General features: G+C 39.1%; 1 protein-coding gene across 5 annotated transcripts in view; it reads left to right on the plus strand.

The window, feature by feature from the left end:
• The first annotated feature begins 8,870 nt into the window (after positions 1-8,870).
• DPY30 (dpy-30 histone methyltransferase complex regulatory subunit) overlaps positions 8,871-19,031 on the plus strand; it is a 14,253-nt gene continuing 4,092 nt past the window's right edge. The window contains exons 1-6 of one of the 5 annotated variants that reach the window (XM_069494532.1): positions 8,882-8,943; positions 9,163-9,234; positions 9,337-9,384; positions 16,231-16,373; positions 17,454-17,516; positions 19,013-19,031. The exon at positions 19,013-19,031 is cut by the window's right edge and continues 41 nt beyond it. In XM_069494532.1, the coding sequence (XP_069350633.1) occupies positions 9,199-9,234; positions 9,337-9,384; positions 16,231-16,373; positions 17,454-17,478 (252 nt within the window). In that variant the 5' untranslated portion in view covers positions 8,882-8,943; positions 9,163-9,198 and the 3' untranslated portion in view covers positions 17,479-17,516; positions 19,013-19,031. Of the gene's footprint in view, positions 9,063-9,162; positions 9,235-9,336; positions 9,385-16,230; positions 16,374-17,453; positions 17,517-19,012 lie in introns of all 5 variants that reach the window. The other 4 variants (XM_069494530.1, XM_069494529.1, XM_069494531.1 and 1 more) reach the window with 4 other exon arrangements.

A 19,031-nucleotide genomic window follows, 5' to 3' on the forward strand; every position in this document is an offset into this window, starting at 1 on the left:
CATAAGCTAGGACATACAAATTATACCTACATCTAACACCTAAAACTAAAGCCTGTTTGATCCCACACTAATAATGAATTACAAGTTTATCTTACAGGTAACAGAATTGGAAACAACAGAATAAGACATTTTCCGGCCTACCCAGGGACATCTACATAATTGATGCTCCCTTCACTCCCTTATTTTATGTAAAATGTATATTTCTTGGGCCTCACAAGAATGTAAGTACTACCTCTTCAGTCTCCCCCTCCCCCTGCCTTTTTCCTTCTCTCTGTAATACCTTTAAAACCCTGACAGTTCTAACCTCCCCTTCTGAAAAACAGTCGCAGCTTGTTTGCAGTTCATGTTTTTCCCAGGTGCATCCTCAAAATCTTGGCTTAATAAACCTCTGTTTTTTGCAATTTTTGCCTCAGTCATTTATTTGAGTCAACAGGATGGTGGGGATTCAAAAATGCAAAATGCATATGTGGCCAGGCATGGTAGTTTATGCCTGTAATCGTAGCACTTCGGGAGGATGGAATGAGAGGATCACTTGAGGCCAGGAGTTCAAGACCAACCTGGGCAAAATTGCAAGACCCTGTCTCTACAAAAAATAAAAATAAAAAAATAAGCGGGCATGGTGGCACAGACTTGTAGTCCTAGTTACTAGGGGGCCTGCGGTGGGAGGATTGCTTGAGCCCATGAGTTTCAGACTACAGTGAGCTATGATCATGCCACTGCATGCCAGCCTGGGCAACAGAGTAAGACCCTGTCTCAAAAAAAAAAAAAAAAAGCATATATGATGTAAATGATGGTGGAGACCATGAGTAACTGAAGAGTTGCATCCCCTAATTAAACAGGACAGTTGTTACTCAGCTCCTGCTGATTTTTGCTTTTCAGGAACATGGGACCTAGTGTTGCCAGATTTTTAAAAATTTTTAAGAAAACTAGAATTTTGAGTTTTTATGTGAAATCTATTGGCTAAGAACTATTGGCCCAATATTTAAAAGCAAACCAACCAACCAAACACAAAACTCTGAGTCACCGGTTTGAGATTTTCTAGTTTGCATTGGATTTGTTACTACAGTGAAAGTGTGAATGAGCTCATGGTTTTGAAGTAGTAGGTGTAAATATAAATTGTTACCGGACCTGCTCAACTTGATTTTTGAAGCTATGACACTGTGGAAGCATAGCAGAGTCAGTACATACAGAATTTTAAATGAATGCCCTAGAATGGCAATCTAGATTATAAGGAGGCGTAATTAGTTGGCACTGTAAGCAAAATACTTGGTTTATAAATTAATTTTATATTTCTATATTTATGGTAGACAGTGCATGTTTACTCTTGTGCACATGACAAGCAGAGTAATGGGAACTGTTAGTTAGCACGAGGTAAAATGTTGGGACACATAAAAGGAGTTGTCTGTTTTCAAAGGTGGTTGCTAGCAACTGCAGTGGTTTTAGAAAGTCTCTTTTATCCTGAGATCCTCCTCTTCATCTTGTCAGATACTCATTTTCTCTACTTACTGTCTTCATTAGTGTTTCAGTCTGAATTTTGATTTCCAGCCCTCCCATACAGGCTTGTCATTTGAGGCTTTGCTTAAATACTTATTCTTTTCTCCATAGGGCTCCAAAGATAACTTCTTGGCGGGGCACAGTGGCTCACACCTGGAATGCTAGCACTTTGGGAGGCCAAGGCAGGAGGATTTCTTGAGCTCAGGAGTTCCAGACCAGCCTGAGAAAAGTGAGACTCATCTCTACTAAAAATAGAAAAATGAGCTGGCCATCCGTGGTGCATGCCTATAGTCCCAGCTACTCGCTACTCGGGAGGCTGAGGCAGGAGAATCCCTTGAGCCCAGGGGTTGGAGGTTACAGTGAGCTATGATGACGCCACTACACTCTACCTGGGGTGACAGAGTGAGACTCCATCTCAAAAAAAAAAAAAAAAACACCAAAGATAACTTCTTACATATATCTCAGCCTCATCTGAAGTCCTTTAGAATTTAGAGTCTACATCACCCATCTTTTTTTTTTTTTTGAGACAGGTGTAAGCAAGCTTCCAAGAGTCTTCTCCCAGGGGACTCATAAAGGATGTGCTTAATTCCTCCAGCAACACGTTCTGACCACATGTATAAAATGCCGTCTACCAGAGAAGCTCATCAGAAATTCAGTGCTTGGGCTTTATATTGGGACTAGTCCTATATGTACCCTCTGCCCAACACATACCAAAATCCCAGACTCCTAAAAGGAAAGCAAGTGCTTAACATAAACCATATTGTTTGCAGAGTTTAGGCACAGTGAGCCACTGTCATCATTTAGGGAAAGTTTTATAACAGTGTAGGAAACTGTTTATCATTTAAGTTCTCAGATACCAGTCTAGGTCTAATCTTGCAAGCAGACCTTTCTAAGGATGGCAGTTTTAGGCCTGCTATTTTAATTCTTTTCTGTATGCTCCCCATGAGGCCTAAACAAATAATAGATGCTTACTAAATACTTGAGTGAAGGGAAAAAGAATGAACTGGGAGATTTTTCTTTTAATACCATCATACAATCAATTAGATTCATTACTCACATAAATATTTTTCTCCATTGTTTCATGTGTTACTTATGATTTAAAAATCTACATATTTTCCAATTAAAGAAAATTTATCTAAACATTTTTACATTTTTTATTTTAAAACAAATTTGTGTTTTTGGTAAAAAATAAAAAAAAAAACAGTTCAAACAATCTAAAAGTTCACAAAAGTCAGACTTCCCCTCCCCATTTCCCTCTCCCCAGGTAACCACTATTAATAGTTTCGTGTATATCTCCCCAGCCTTTTTCCTATGAACGTATAAATATGGATGTGAAAAAATATTATAGAATCTCATTATAAGTCCACTCCCACTGCTTCACTTGACCAGCCTTTAAAAAAAAAAAGAATCTCATAAGATTTTCCTACAACATGCATTTTTCACATAAAATTATGTTGTGTCTTTTTACCTATACATCTACTCATTGTTTTCAATGGCGATCCATTTATCTTTTCTTTGTATTGAGAACATTACAATTCTTCTAGCTATTTTGAAATATAAAGTTTATCTCTTTTGTGATGAGTCCATACTGAATATGAACTCTTTACACAGTATGTGTTAGTGAACATTTCTTGGCTAACTGTCCAGTATGTATTTCCTTTCTTCCCTCTTCCTAGCCTTACTAAGGTTTTCCCTGGTGGAATCAATCCTCTCCGATTGTGTAGCAGTCATGCAATTCAGGTGGGATTAAATTTACCAGTAGGTCACATCCTTGTCATTGTTCATGGATGGGCAGTAATTCAGGCCTGTGCCAATTAGCACATGGCATTCACTTTATCAAAATAACTGGTACAATTTGGATAGATCAGAGCAAAGTTCAGACTTTTGGTTCAGACTTACAAGAAATGATGCTGTCAGGTGTAGTGGCTCATGCCTGTAATTCCAGCACTTTTTTATATCATTTTTTTTTTTTTTTTGGTAGAGATGGGATCTCACTGTTTTGCCCGGGCTCGTGTTGCCTAGTCTGGTCTCAAACTCCTGGCCTCAAGCAGTTCTTTTGCTTTGGCCTCCCAAAGTGCTGAAATTGGCTGAGCACAGTGGCTCACATCTGTAATCTCAGTGCTTTGGGAGGCCCAGGCGAGAGGATGACTGGACGCCAGGAGTTTGAGATGAGCCTGGGCAACAGAGTGAGACCTCTATCTCTACAAAAATCAGAAAAAATTAGCCAGGCCCCTGTAGTCCCAGCTACTTGGGAGGCTGAGGCAGGAGGATTGCTTGAGCCCAGGAGTTTGAGGTTGCCGTGAGCTAGGTTGACACAATGGCACTCTAGCCCAGGCAACAGAGTGAAACTCTGTCTTAAATAAATAGGAAAAATTCTAAATATAACTCATATAAGAAGTGGCAGAAACAATAGATAATTTAGGGATTTAAAATGACAGTTTAGCTTGCCTTTTCATTATTTTTTATTATTCTCATTATTGAGATCCTATCTTTATCATAATAATCCAAAGAATGTATTATATTCGTATCTTTAAAAAGCCCACTTGGGATGTTCCTCAATATCCCCAAATTTCTGAGATGGCGATGGATGGTGTAAGGGTGCGTGTGTATGGGGTTTGGTAGTAGAGACAAGGGAGCTATAGGTAGAGTGGTTGCCTTCCAATATTGGCTATTATTATTATTATTTTTTTTTTTTTGAGACAGAGTCTCACTCTGTTGCCCGGGCTAGAGTGCTGTGGTGTCAGCCTAGCTCACGGCAACCTCAAACTACTGGGCTCAAGCAATCCTCCTGCCTCAGCCTCCCGAGTAGCTGGGACTACAGGCATGTGCCACCATGCCCGGCTAATTTCTTTCTATTTTTACTAGAGATGGGGTCTCACTCTTGCTGAGGCTGGTCTCGAACTTTTGACCTCAATCAATCCTCCTGCCTCAGTCCCCCAGAGTGCTAGGATTACAGGCGTGGGTCACCACGCCTGGCCTGAAACAATTTTTAGAGTGGAGTTCCCAATGGAATATCTGTACAGAGAAGTGATTAAAAAAAAAAAAAAAAAAAAAAACAGGTTCTTTGTAGTGACAGGATCTCCAGATGTTGCCCAGGCTGGTCTCAAACTCTTGGCCTCAAGCAATCTGATCTTCTGGCCTAGGCCTCCCAAAGCACTGGGAGAAGTGATTTTTGAATTATTGATTTTTACATATGTACTTACCAATAGCTTAAGACATCTGTCAGACTGGTAGCCCACTAATTTTGGTTCCCCCTTTAGCCAATACTACTGGGCAAATCTGAGAGTGGCCTGTATTCTCCCCGTTAGGGTGGAACGGCTAGTAAGTGCTCACTGCATGGGTGGAGAAACATTTCTCATGCAGAAATTAAGTTATAAAATAAAAAAAGTGTATTTTATCCTTTAGAAGGACAGAAAGAATGAGACAGACAGGTGGTGGTGGTGGTGGTGGTGGTGGAAGAGATCAGGGAGATGGCGTGGCATCCCAAAGAAAGAGAAGGGGGTACCCCCAGCGAGGCCAAGTGGATTGCTGATTTTAAGGGTGATGAAGAGAAAAAAAAATAGTGATGGCTGTCAGTTGATAACAAAAGCAGGAGCTGGTAGATAACAAAAACTGCAAGGATGTCGATGTCCAAGAGTGGGTTTCCTGCCTTTCCTTGCAGGAAGGATTTATCCCAGGAGATGTGACTCTGTCCTCCAGATATGGTTGAGGCTATAGCTTCTCTTGCTGTTTACTCAGGAACTCCGCAAAAGCAGATTCTCAAAAAAACTATTTTAAAAGAGAGAGATTTACATCTCTTTTCCATTCATTCAGCTCTTTTCAAAAATTGTGCAAAACAGAACTCCTGCAGGGTACCTGTTAGTGAGAGAACTCATAGGATTGACCTTTAATGGTTAACTGTGGAAATTTTAGGATTAGGTATTTCCCTGTTGTTTTTGCAAGGCCTCCCCTTTCACTCCCTTTTGCAAATAAGACTCTTCCCCCAACCCCTTTCATAATCTGAGCCCTTTTCACATGTAAATCTTTTAATGGCTGAGCCTCTTGTCAATATCGTATTTCCATTGTCATTTTTGGTAGTTCAATGATAACCGTTGAACTTATTCTTTGGAATAATGGCAGGGGAGCTTTTAAAACTTGTCAGAAACCTGGAATTTGCTTTGTAGCTTCGGGGCTAGGATTGCTAGTAATTTTCTAACATGGGACATTAATGTCTCATAAGCTATTTAAGAGTTAGGGATATACTGAGGATGTGGCATTGTCCTTATAGCAGGGTGGGAGAACGCTAGGCCAAGGCTACTCTTGCCAAGGTTACTCTTGCCAAGGCTAAATCAGCCCTATATAAATGTTAGTCTACCAGTTCAGAAGGGCCCCAATATAATTCCCTTTAAGGAAAACAGTCAGGATTTCCCTCTATCCCATCAAGACTTTCCTGCCCAGTTTAGGTCTGGGCAGACTAGGGCTTGCTCATCTCCCCAGGATCCTGTCCATTTCTCCTCCTCCCTTAATTTTCATACCAGAATATGCTGGTCTGATTTTTGAAATATAAATTTAAGGAACTGGCTCATGAATATTGTGGGGGCTGGCAGCCTGGAAGTCTTTGTAGGGCTGCCCAGCAGGAAATCCAGGTCAGAGTTGATGTAAATCAGCAGGGTGGGTCAGCAGGCTGTCTTGAGGCAGGATGGTTAGTGCATTCTTCTAAATTTTTCTGAATTGAAACATGTTCCTAAGATGCCTTCCACAAAGAGTGTAGTAAGTTTTAAATGCAAAATCTTTAGTGAAGCTTTGTTGTAAATCACACTAATAGGCCGGGCGTGGTGGCTCACGCCTGTAATCCTAGCACTCTGGGAGGCCGAGGCGGGTGGATCGCTCAAGGTCAGGAGTTCGAGACCAGCCTGAGCAAGAGCGAGACCCCATCTCTACTAAAATAGAAAGAAATTATATGGACAACTAAAATATATATAGAAAAAATTAGCCGGGCATGGTGGCGCGTGCCTGTAGTCCCAGCTACTCGGGAGGCTGAGGCAGTAGGATCGCTTGAGCCCAGGAGTTTGAGGTTGCTGTGAGCTAGGCTGACGCCATGGCACTCACCCTAGCCTGGGCAACAAAGTGAGACTCTGTCTCAAAAAAAAAAAAAAAAAAAAAAAAAAATCACACTAATAATTCTTTCTTTGGATTTTTTTTTTTTTTTTTTTTTTTGAGATAGAGTCTCCCTCTGCTGCCCAGGGTAGAGTGCAGTGGTGTCATCATAGCTCACTGCAACTTCAAACTCCTGGGCTCAAGTGATCCTCCTGCCTTGGCCTCCCAGAGTGCTACGATTGCCAGGCCAACATTAATAATTTGTACCTCAATTGAGAGAAACTTAAATGACAGTTAATTATTCTGTGCTGCTCCCTTCAGTAGACATTTTTTTTTTTTTTTGAGACAAGGTCTTGCTGTATCACCTGAACTAGAGTGCAGTGGTGTCATCATAGCTCACTACAATCTCAAACTCTTGGCCTCAAGCAGTCCTCCCACCTTGGCCTCCGAAAGTGCTAGGATTACAGGCATGAGCCACTGAGCCCAGACAGTGAACATTTTTATAATGTCTTTTTTTTTGCTTCTGAATTATCAGTGTATATAATATCAAATTTTGATTATGAATCAACTCAATACATATCGTTCACCTACCATGTATTAGGCACCACGTGAAGTACAAAGATATCTAAGACACCGTATCTATCCTGAAGGAGCTCTTCTAGTTTCCTACTTTGGCAACATTGTAAGTACTTAGAAAATGTAAATTAGCAGGGCTCAGATACTTCCTGTAATTGGAAAATATTTATTGAGAGCCTACTATGTATTGAGAAATGTATGGATATATGATAACAATGTACATAACTATTCTATCTTGAGTTATCCCAATTATTCTCTAGTTGTATTTGTTTTATTGCCCACTCTTGAATAGTGTTTAATCTTAATGGAGTTAATATGTCCCAGTTAATTTGTATATCATGTACATATGCATACACATCTTTTCATCAGCCTTACATCAAAAATCCTCAAAGTGCCATATCACAACACCAATCACAACAGTAATTATCAAGTATACATTACAAAACCTACTTAAAAGTCTAGCTCCTAACCAAATTTTATTTACCTTAGATGTTTATCCATGCATCTATGCATTTTTGAGTAGCAATATGAAGTTGTAGTCTACTTTAAAAAACCTTGTTATAAATGTTTCCATACATGTAATAGTCATGATTTTTTGTTTCTTTTTTTGAAACAGAGTCTCACTCTGTTGCCCAGGCTAGAGTGCCATGGCATCAGCCTATCTCACAGCAACCTCAAACTCCTAGGCTCAAGCAATCCTACTGCCTTAGCCTCCCGAGTAGCTGGGACTGCAGGCATGCACCACCATGCCCTTCTAATTTTTTCTGTATATTTTTAGTTGTCCAGCTAATTTCTTTCTATTTTTTTAGTAGAGATGGGGTCTCACTCTTGGGCTGGTCTCAAACTCCTGAGCTCAAACGATCCATCCACCTCGGCCTCCCAGAGTGCCAGTATTACAGGCGAGAGCCACTGTGCCTAGCCATGATTTTTAATTTTAATGGCTTATATTCCATCATATTGATATGCCATAATTTAGTGTCCAAATACTTGATATTAAGTTTTCATGTTTTCCTGTTACAAAGTGCAACTACAAATTGGATTGTGTCAAAGCCAAGAAGTTTGAGTGTATCATTTTTACATTAAAATAAATTGAATTTATTGGAATTAAAAGAATCCAATTTACCAGATTCCAGTTGCTATTTACAAATTGCGTGCAGGAGGCAAATCATTCTGTGTATTTTTTACAAATACAATAGTATCAAGAGGGCCATAGTTAGGAAAGTTAGTTGTTGCATATTACAAATCTTAATACAAATCTAAGGTAGCAATAACACTGCAATTCAGATTCAAGGGCTTGAAAAAAACTGACTACAGAACTCCCAAACAGTGCTTCTTACCCTGCTTTTGGCTTTAGAGTATAACACTGACATTCTGTCATTGATTGTTTAGCCTAGGCCTATGACTTTCTAGTAAGAACCACTCAGCGAGTAAGTGGTTTCAGTTCCTTGAGGAAGAGCTTCAGAGGATTCTTCTGGGCAGCACCCAGTGTTGATCAGGCCAAGCGGACTTGTCAGTGGGCTTGCACCTGGGGTGGCGCTTGCGCTGGGGCGGCAGGCTGAGAAACTATTCTCATCAGAGGCCTGGCCTCTGATGCCACACCTTAGCCCGGACACACTGCAAACTGCAGACAGCCTAATAGACTCAGGACGGCCTGGGAGCTTCCCAGCCCCAGGCCCGGAGGGAAGCTCTGCGCAGGCGCGCCAGTCGTGCGACATCCGTCACTTACGGCCGGAGCGGTTCGTGCTGGGAGTTGGTGGCGCGGTGCAGGGCTCTTAGGAACGAACGGCTTGGGCGCGGGTAATCAGCTCCCTTTCCCCGTTTTCCCACTACCGCAGAGCTTCCGGACCTGATGCGGGCGCCCGGTCGTGGACTATCCCACCCTGTTGGTCTACTGCTCGGGGTGCTCCCGCGCCCAGGTGGGGGTGAGGGGCGGGGTCGGGGGCTGGGCTGGACTCCATCCTGGCGTCTTCGTATTGAAATCACCCGGGTAACTCGCGGCTCTTCTTGTTTTCCAAGACTAGTATCCGGGGACTGTGACTTGCAGGGTCCGCCATGGAGCCGGAGCAGATGATGGAGGGACAGACGCAGGTACCAGGAGGCCCTGGATTCAGGGTGGCGGCGTGCAGGGAGACAGTGAGAAGGGGCGAGGGGAGGAGGTTATGTCCCTGTAACTCGTGTTTTATTTTCTAGGTTGCAGAAAATCCTCACTCTGAGTACGGTCTCACAGACAACGTCGAGGTAACTTGCCCAGTTGCTATGTTTCATCCGTGTGTCTCTTGAGACCTGGAGAAAACTTGAGTTCCGTTTTTACTGGGTTACCTTCCACAAGGGAAAACTTTTGTTATCATGAACTGAATAGTATCGAATTATGGGTAGCTTATGTTACTGGCGGTACTAATACTTTGTGGTATACAGAGTACAAATTAGTTTTGAGCCAAGAGATTGAACTTTTAAGTGATATTCAGAAACAAACGCACTTCATTTAAGGGAGACTGTCAGAATCGTTTTGCGTGGTTGGCTGTTAAGGCATCTGTTTAGATGTTGTTATGTAAAAACTACACATATTAAAATTAAGAATCCTATTGGTCTTTGTAGCAGAATAGGTTGCTCGTGGAGTCAACATTTAATAAGGTTTATTTCTTTGTAGAGTTCAATAGAAGGTGTCATTGGAAGCTATAACACATAGTAGACACTTTTTGCCTTACATAGTTAAGTCTGATTTAGGGAGTATGTGTGAAAAACATACAAAAGAAAGTGTATTTTTATAGAACTTTTTCATATAAGTGCAAAGAGATTGTTTTCTAAAAAATAGAAAGTACTTTGTAAATGAATGAATAAATGCTTGGGCAAATGAATTAACCAGAGTAGAGTGGGATTGGTTAGAAAAAGAGAGGCTTCCTAGAAAAGATTTGTGTGTTTTATTAAAAAAAGATGTGCGATTCATTTTGGATAAATGAGGGCAGAAGCATTTCCAAGCAGAGTGATAATAGTAATAGCTGGTAATATTTCCTCAATCCTTTTATTATGTACCAGACACCCCCCTAAGTAATTTGCATATATTTTCATCCCTATAAGGCTCAGAGAAGTTCTTTGACCTTTTCAAGGTTATCAGGAAGTAAGGGAGAGCTGTGTTTTCAACCTAGGCAGTTTGACTTTTTTTTTTTTTTTTAATACAGAATCTTGCACTGTTGCTCCAGCTAGACTGCAGTGGCATCATTGTAGCTCACTTCAACCTCCACTTCCTAGGCTGAGGTGATCCTCCTGCCTCAGCCTCCCAAGTAGCTGGAACTACAGGTGCCTGCCACCATGCCCTGATATTTTTTTCTATTTTTAGTAGAGATGAGGTCTCTTGCTCAGGCTGGTTTGGAACTCCTGACCTCCAGTAAGTCTCCTGCCTCAGCCTCCCAGAGTTCTAAGTCTACAGGCATGAGCTACCTTGCCTGGCCAGTTTGACTTTTTTTGCAGTAGACTTTAAGTTGTGTTGCCATTCTTGACCAACTCTTAGCATTTGCTGGCATGACTACTCTGTACCCATCAAATTGCCAGCAGTGTTTATTGGTTTGATGTCAGTGTTAAGAAGAGAATCTGTCTGTTTTCATAGTGCAGCTTTATTAAATGATTGAACTGCCATGCTGAATTAGGTGAATATTCTGTATACTACTTTGTGTTCTAGTCATTTGAGAGACTTTTCTTTAACTTTTTTTTTTTTTTTTTTTTTTTTTGAGACAGAGTCTCACTCTGTTGCCCAGGCTAGAGTGAGTGCCGTGGCCTCAGCCTAGCTCACAGCAACCTCAAACTCCTGGGCTCAAGCAATCCTCCTGTCTCAGCCTCCCCAGTAGCTGGGACTACAGGCATGCACCACCATGCCCGGCTAATTTTTTCTATATATATATATGTATTTTTTTAGCTGTCCATATAATTTCTTTCTATTTTTAGTAGAGGTGGGGTCTCGCTCTTGCTCAGGCTGGTCTCGAACTCCTGAGCTCAAACGATCCACCCACCTTGGCCTCCCAGAGTGCTAGGATTACAGGCGTGAGCCACCGCGCCCGGCCTGAGAGACTTTTTTTTAGGCATCAGCACAGACTTTTCTTGATAGTGCCTGTATATGAAGGCACAGCCATGAGAGCAGAGATACCCAAATGCTATATCCTAAACTCTCATATCAATGTCCATGGTAAAATGAGAAAAAATAAGGAGAGTGGAGTGAGTGATGCATTATTCTGTGATTGGTCTTCCTGCTTCTGTAATTTTAAAGTATCCTTTTTTCTTTTTCTTTCTTTTCTTTTTGGAGACAGGCTCTCACTCTGTCACCCAGGCTGGAGTGCAGTGGTGCCATCATAGCTCACTGCCCCCTTGAACTCCTGGGATCAAGTGATCCTCTCGCCTTCTGAGTAGCTGGGACTATGTAGGTGTGCACTGTGATGCCTGGCAAATTTTTATTTTTATTATATTTATTTACTTTTTTTGAGTCAAGGTCTCGCTTTGTTGCCTGGGCTAGAGTGCAGTGATGTCCTCATAGTTCTCTGCAACCTCAAACTCCTGGGCTTAGGCAATCCTCCTGCCTCAAACTCCTGAGTAGCTGGGACTACAGGTGTGCACCACCATGCTGGGCTAATTTTCCTTTTTTTTTGTAGAGATGGGGTCTCACTATTGTCCTGGCTGGTCTTGAACTCATGGCCTCAAGCGATCTTCCCTCCTTGGCCTCCCAAAATGCTGGGATTACAGGCTTGAGCCACACATCTGGCAAAAGTGCCCTTTCTTTTATGAGCTAATGGTGATAGTAAAACAGTAATTGTGCTTTTTATTTGTAAGCGTTTACCTGACAAAGAAGAGTTAACCTTATGTTGATGTTTTCGTTCATCATATTATTTTATTTCTAATTTACTTGTTTGTGATATCTGAAAGTCTGGAAACCAGTATTCTACAGCTGCTGCTTTTCCTCCTTTTCCTCTTATAGTTCTATTTTATTTTGTTTGTTGGCTTATTATACATTTGGGTTTTTTTAGTGGTTGGTTTAGGGTTTATAGTATGCAAGTTTAACTTGTCACAGTTTACCTTCAGTAGTATTATATCTTTTTTTTTTTTTTTTTGAGACAGAGTCTTGTTCTGTTGCCCGGGCTAGAGTGAGTGCCATGGCCTCAGCCTAGCTCACAGCAACCTCAAACTCCTGGGCTTAAGCAATCCTACTGCCTCAGCCTCCCGAGTAGCTGGGACTACAGGCATGTGCCACCATGCCCGGCTAATTTTTTCTATATATATTTTTAGTTGGCCAGATAATTTCTTTCTATTTTTAGTAGAGACAGGGTCTCGCTCTTGCTCAGGCTGGTCTCGAACTCCTGACCTCGAGTGATCCACCCGCCTCGGCCTCCCAGAGTGCTAGGATTACAGGCGTGAGCCACCGCGCCCGGCCTATATCTTTTTATCTATAGTAAAAGAACCTTACGTCAGTATTCTCCCATTTTTTGTCTCCTGGCCTTTGTACTCTTGCCATATAATTTACTTGTACATGTGTTGGGAACTCTACAATTTATGATTTTTATTTTTTCTTTAAAAAGTTATTTGTCTTTTAAGAGATTTTCAAAAAATAAGTAAAAGGAGAAATTTGGATTTATCCACATATTTGCCATTTCTGGGGCTCTTCATTCTTTTGTGTAGATCTTGATTTCTATGTGGTACCATTTTCCTTCTGCCTGAGGGCTTCCTTTAACATTTCTTTGTAGTACTGGTCCTTTCTACTGACAGACATTTTTCTGCTCCTCAATATGTAATGTCTTTTCTCTTGCTGCTTTTGAGATTTTTTTTTTATCAGAGTTTTTAAGTTATTTGATTATGATGTGTCTTGTAGGTTTTTTTTTATTGTTTCTCTTCAGGATTCATGGAGCTGCATATTAATAGGTTTATGGGTTAGAGTTTTCATCAAATTTGGAAAAATTTCAATCTTTATTTTATTTTTATAGAGATGAGGTCTCATTATGTTGCCCAGGCTGGTCTTGAGCTCCTGGGCTCAAGTGATCCTCCCACCTTGGCCTTATAGAGTGCTAGGATTACAGGTGTGAGCAACAGAGCCTGGTGTCAACATTTATTTTAAAAAATATTTTGTTAGGTTAATTTATTCATGCTTTCTTTTATCTTGAACTTATGGAATATATTTTAAGTAACTTTTTTAATGGCCTTGTCTCTTCTATTATCTGTATCATTTCTGTGTCTGTTCTGTGGATTGATATTTCTCTTTATTATAGGTATTATTGTCCTACTTCTTTGTCTGCCTGGTAATTTATTGGATGCTGGATGTTGTGAATTTTACCTTGTAGGGAATTGGATATTTTTGTTTTTCTTCATTTAGTTTTGTTCTGGGACATGGTTGCTTGGAAACAGTTTGATCCTTTTGAGGCTTGCTCTTAAGCTTTGTTAGATGGGACGAGACCAGCGTTTAGTTTAGGTCTAATTTCCTTCCTTTGAATATTCTACCCAATGCTCCATGCATTATAAGGTTTTTCCCACTCTGAGTCATGGGAACACAAACTATTCTCAGCCTTGTGTGAGCTCCAGGGATTGTTCCTCCTGTTTCTTCCAGGTGATTGTTTCCCTGGCCTTAGATAGTTGCCTCAGATCCATCCACTGATAAGTACTCACCTGAAGACTGGAAGGTAATTTTGTTAGTCTCTTTTCGGTGCAATTCTTCTCTCCTCACAGCTTTCTCCTCTCTAGTCATTTGCCCAGTGAATTCTATTCGTCTTGGTTTCCCAGAATTTTCAACTCTGTCTACTGAACTCAGGGAGAATGCTAGTCTCTGCTTAAGTTCCCTCTCCCCTGCATCTAGGCAGGAAGCTGTAAGCTGGTGCAATCATCGGGCTAACTTTGTTTTTTTTTCCCTTTTTGTCATCACTGTTCTACACTTAGCAGTTCAGAATGTCTTATCAGTTCATTCTTTTTTGTTAGTGGTAGTTTGGATATATCTATTTTTAGATTAATTTAAGATTTTGACTTAAGTAAAATTAGGCATAGCAATTGGCACATAGTAGGTATGCAGTAAATGTTCTGATGAAATAAATAAATGAAAGGATTTGGTTGAGGAATTTAGTATAGGATCCATAGGAATTGCTTAAGCATTACTGTTTCTTACTGGAGGCATTGTAATGTCATCTAAATGACTAGTTTTTATTGTATAGAAATACCGTGTCTCTGTAAGTTAGGACTGTTTTTAGAAAATATACTCTGAGATTTTGAAGGTTGCCTCATTTTCCTTATTGTGGTCAAGGTGAAGTTTTGAATATAGTAGATTTTGATCTAGGGGAACAAAACTCATTCAAGGCAATGGTGTTTTCAGAAATACCAAGTTGTATAGTCTTTTCTGCAGTGGAAAGGTGAATTTTACAAAGGGTCAATTAGAATTTCAGAAGTGAGGAACAATAAAGTTCTCAGTCCATGATGAAATAGATAGCTATTTTATAGATTAAGTAGACTTTATAGAAAATTATTTTCTAATTAAATTGCAAAATTAGATTGAAAAATCATAAGCAAAACTAGAGAAGTTGTCTGATATAGTTATGGGAATGTCTTTGGAATCCCTGGTCTATATGTTGTAGATATGTGATTAAAATTTTTTTCCCACTTTTAACAAAATTAAATCTAGAAAAATATTTTGTTTGACTGTCTTATACCTAGTTTGAGTGTGATTGAAGCAAAAGTTCATTTAAGTGAAAATGCTCTTAAAAATCCTGTTTTACACCAGGTGCGGGTGGCTCACGCCTGTAATCCTAGCACTCTGGGAGGCCGAGGTGGGAGGATTGTTTGAGCTCAGGAGTTTGAGACCAGTCTGAGCAAGAGCAAGACCCTATCTCTACTAAAAATAGAAAGAAATTAGCTGGATAACTAAAAATATATAGAAAAAATTAGCTGGGCATGGTGGCGCATGCCTGTAGTCCCAGCTACTCAGGAGACTGAGGCAGTAGGATTGCTTGAGCCTAGGAGTTTGAGGTTGCTGTGAGCTAGGGTGATGCCATGGCACTCTAGCCTGGGCAACAGAGTGAGACTCTGTCTCAAAAAAAAAAAAAATCCTGTTTTGTGTTTTTAGAGCCACTTATTTCTAAATTTCTAAAATGTTAGATTTTCAAAAGAAGGCAAAGATTTTTAATAAATTAGTTTTGGTGCTCTGGATGTCAGCTGAATCTATGTGAAAACTCCAAAATTTGGGGGTTGTTAAGAGGAAAGTATAAGTTATTGTTTCCTAAACTTCATTTAAATACCACATTAATAATCTTTTTCGTATTAATCATTTTCCTCATTTTGGGGGTATGATTTACTTAATGTTTTTTCTTAAATCTATTCATTTTTAAAAATTGTGGATATATTTCTTTAAAAAAGAAACAAGTGGAAAAATACTCTCATTGTGATAGAGGGTAACCATAAAAATGAAAATAGTGCCTACAAAACAGTAGTAATAAAATTTTTTTCTTTTTTCATTTTTTTCTTTAAAAAAATTAATTTTTTTGTGTTTTTTTTCTTTTTACTTCTCTTCCTCACAGGCAAGTGGTAATAAGTTTTAGCTAGATTCTATTGATGATGGTAAAGTGCTGAGCCTGAAGCTTGTTCTCTCTGTTAAGAATGGAGTTTACCAAGTGTTACAGCAGTGTTAAAGACATTAGCACCAATCTGAGACCTTGTCATTGATATTATCTTTGATGAAAAAACTGAAGCAGGACTAGCTTTCTTGCTGTGATTCAGTGCTATTTAATGTCATGTCCAGTGTCTTTTGGAACACACTGTAAGAAGATACTCACATGAAAAAATGAAAAACGATTTGTATTAACACCTAAAAAGGCAGAAGGAAAGAGAGAAAGAGTAGGATCTGGAAATACGACATTAGAAGAAAGAGATATAGTACCTTTAGAGAGAAAAGGCTTGAATGAGATTTAGATGGGTCTGAAATTGTTTTATTTTGGCAGAGAAGTTTGCAGTCTAGTCCAGCTTTCTAATCATTGATTTGCCTTTTCTATTGGTATCCTATTTCTATTAGTTTTTGGTTAGCAGTCAAAGTAATCTAGTTATTTGAAATGCTCACGCGTTGTTTTTTGAATTCACTAGAGGATAGTAGAAAATGAGAAGATTAATGCAGAAAAGTCATCAAAACAGAAGGTGGATCTACAGTCTTTGCCAACTCGTGCCTACCTGGATCAGACTGTTGTGCCTATCTTATTACAGGGACTTGCTGTGCTTGCAAAGGAAAGGTAAGATAATAGTGTCTGCAAATGGAGGTACAGAGAAAGCAAAATAGACTTCCCTAACTGAAATACCATTAGGGCTGGGCGAGGTGGCTAATGGCTGTAATCCTACCCTGTTGGGAGGTCCAGGCGACAGGATTGCTTGAGGTCAGGAGTTTGGGACTATCCTGAGCAAGAGTGAGACCCTGTCTCTACAAAAAAATAGAAAAATTAGCTGGGCGTGGTGGTGCAGGTGTCTGTAGTCCAGCTACTTGGGAGGCTGAGGCAGGAGGATCGCTTGAGCCCAGGAGTTTGAGGTTGCAGTGAGGTATGATGATGCTACTGCATTCTAGCCCTGGTGAAGGAGTGAGACCCTGTCTCAAAAAAAAAAAAAAAATAAGAAAGAAATACCATTAGTTATGTACAGCTATTTTTTTGCTGTGTAACTTATGGATATTAAAGATTTTTAAAAGCAGTCAGTCGTACTTAATTTTTTTCTATCTGTCTTAGATTATATGCATATTTGTAAAGATTTGTAATCATGGTATACATGTAATTTTCTGTCTTCTTTTTACTTAATATTATGACATAAAAATTTTCTATATCTCTTCATAGTCTTAATCATTATAATTTAAATTATAGTAACACCACATTTAACTTAGCCATTTTCTCAGAGTTGAACATTTAAGTTTGATTTTTTTTTTGTTACTATAGGTCACCAGGTAGTTAAATCTATTTTCATGCTTCTTTTGCCCTTTGCTTACTTTCTTATGATAAATTCCTAAGAGTTCATTTCTTAGTTCAAAGGACATGACTATTTTTATGGTGTTTGACATATAGTATCATATTTCTGTCCAAAAGTTTGTCCTTAAAATTGTTCTAGTGTTACTGTAGCCTCAACAACATGAGTGTTAGAAACTTTTTGCCAAGTTGTTCTAATTTCCCTTTCTCACTTGGCAAGATTAGAGTTATTTGTTTTTTCTACATGTTTCTCCCCGGTAATTGTCACCTAAATTCTTTTTGTGTAAGTAAAATCCAATAAGAAAATTTGTTTTGTAAATTAGACTAGTCAATATTTATTAGATCCATATTCTGTTTTATTCGAAGGATAATAATCATTGTAGCAAACTGACAATTTGATAAAGAACTTGATGGAAAATATGTCTCATGGTAAGAGTAAGTTTATTGATTTAGAATAGATATATTAATTTATATAACCATTATATGAATAAGCCATATATTGTTTTTCATTGTTATATTTGTAAAATGAGATTTATTTATGACTGAGATACATCTTAGCTTTACTTACTACTGACAATTAAAATATGGGCATATTTTATATTTTTTTGTTTTTTAAAGAAGGTTAATATATTTGAAATTCTAAATATTACTTTAAATGCTAGAAAAAATTTGAAGAAGTTTTTAAGTAACAAGCTATTAGTAAGTACAACTTTTAAGTAAAGAGTTCTGGCAAAATAATTCATCAAATTAACTGTAAATATTACATGAAAAATGTTGTCTATGTGTAGACAGCCCAAAGGGCTATTTAAAGTGCTAAGGGAATGTTTTCAGATCATTGTAAATCAGTTTTCAATATGCCTTTTCAGGCCGGGCATGGTGGCTCACGCCTGTAATCCTAGCACTCTGGGAGGCCGAGGTGGGCGGATCGTTTGAGCTCAGGAGTTCGAGACCAGCCTGAGCAAGAGCGAGACCCCATCTCTACTAAAAATAGAAAGAAATTATATGGACAGCTAAAAATATATATAGAAAAAATTAGCCGGGCATGGTGGTACATGCCTGTAGTCCCAGCTACTCGGGAGGCTGAGACAGGAGGATCCCTTGAGCTCAGGAGTTTGAGGTTGCTGTGAGCTAGGCTGACGCCACGGCACTCACTCCAGCCTGGGCAACAGAGTGAGACTCTGTCTCAAAAAAAAAAAAAAAATATGCCTTTTCATTATAGAGTTTAAATAGATGTCTCCCCAACTTTTCATCTTTGGACTTGGACTTATTTTCTCAGCAAGAATGATTTATATAAAAGTGATAAATTTGAAATAACGCCTCTTAATTTTGTAAATGTGTTTAACTTCTCAGGTGTGCTGTTGTAATATTAGAATTATTATTGATTTAAATTATTTGAAGAAAGAATTGGCTTTTACAAAAGAAACAGAACTTGTCTAAATTAGTGTTGCTTCCTTTGATTAGTCACTTGAGTTCATCTGCATGTCTTGGTGATGCTACAGTCATTGTCCTATATTGTTTTTGTTCTTTTAATGAAGGATTATACACAGAAAATTACACGTCATGGGCATACAGCTTGATGAATTTTCACAGAGTAAACATACCTATGTAACTTGCACTCAGATTAAGAAACTGAATACTGCCAGTACCTTAGAAGCCTCCTTTGTGACTCCTTCAAGTCATTATTTTCCCTGGAATAATCATCATTCCATTGTCTGTACATTTTTGAAACTTCTGTTTTAGAGTTGAGTTCAGAACCATATTTAAGCCCTATAAAAAATTTCAGTCTCTTTAACCTATATCGGCGAATTTGCTTGCCTGTCTCATGTACCCTATTTACTACAAATGGCCTTTCATTATGGAACAATACGTTTTAATTAACACATCTGGAAAATATTTCTAAACTTTTGATTTCTTTTCCCTTACAGACCACCAAATCCCATTGAA

This window comes from Eulemur rufifrons, chromosome 19, assembly GCF_041146395.1.
Source record: "Eulemur rufifrons isolate Redbay chromosome 19, OSU_ERuf_1, whole genome shotgun sequence".
NCBI classification, from domain to species: domain Eukaryota; kingdom Metazoa; phylum Chordata; class Mammalia; order Primates; family Lemuridae; genus Eulemur; species Eulemur rufifrons.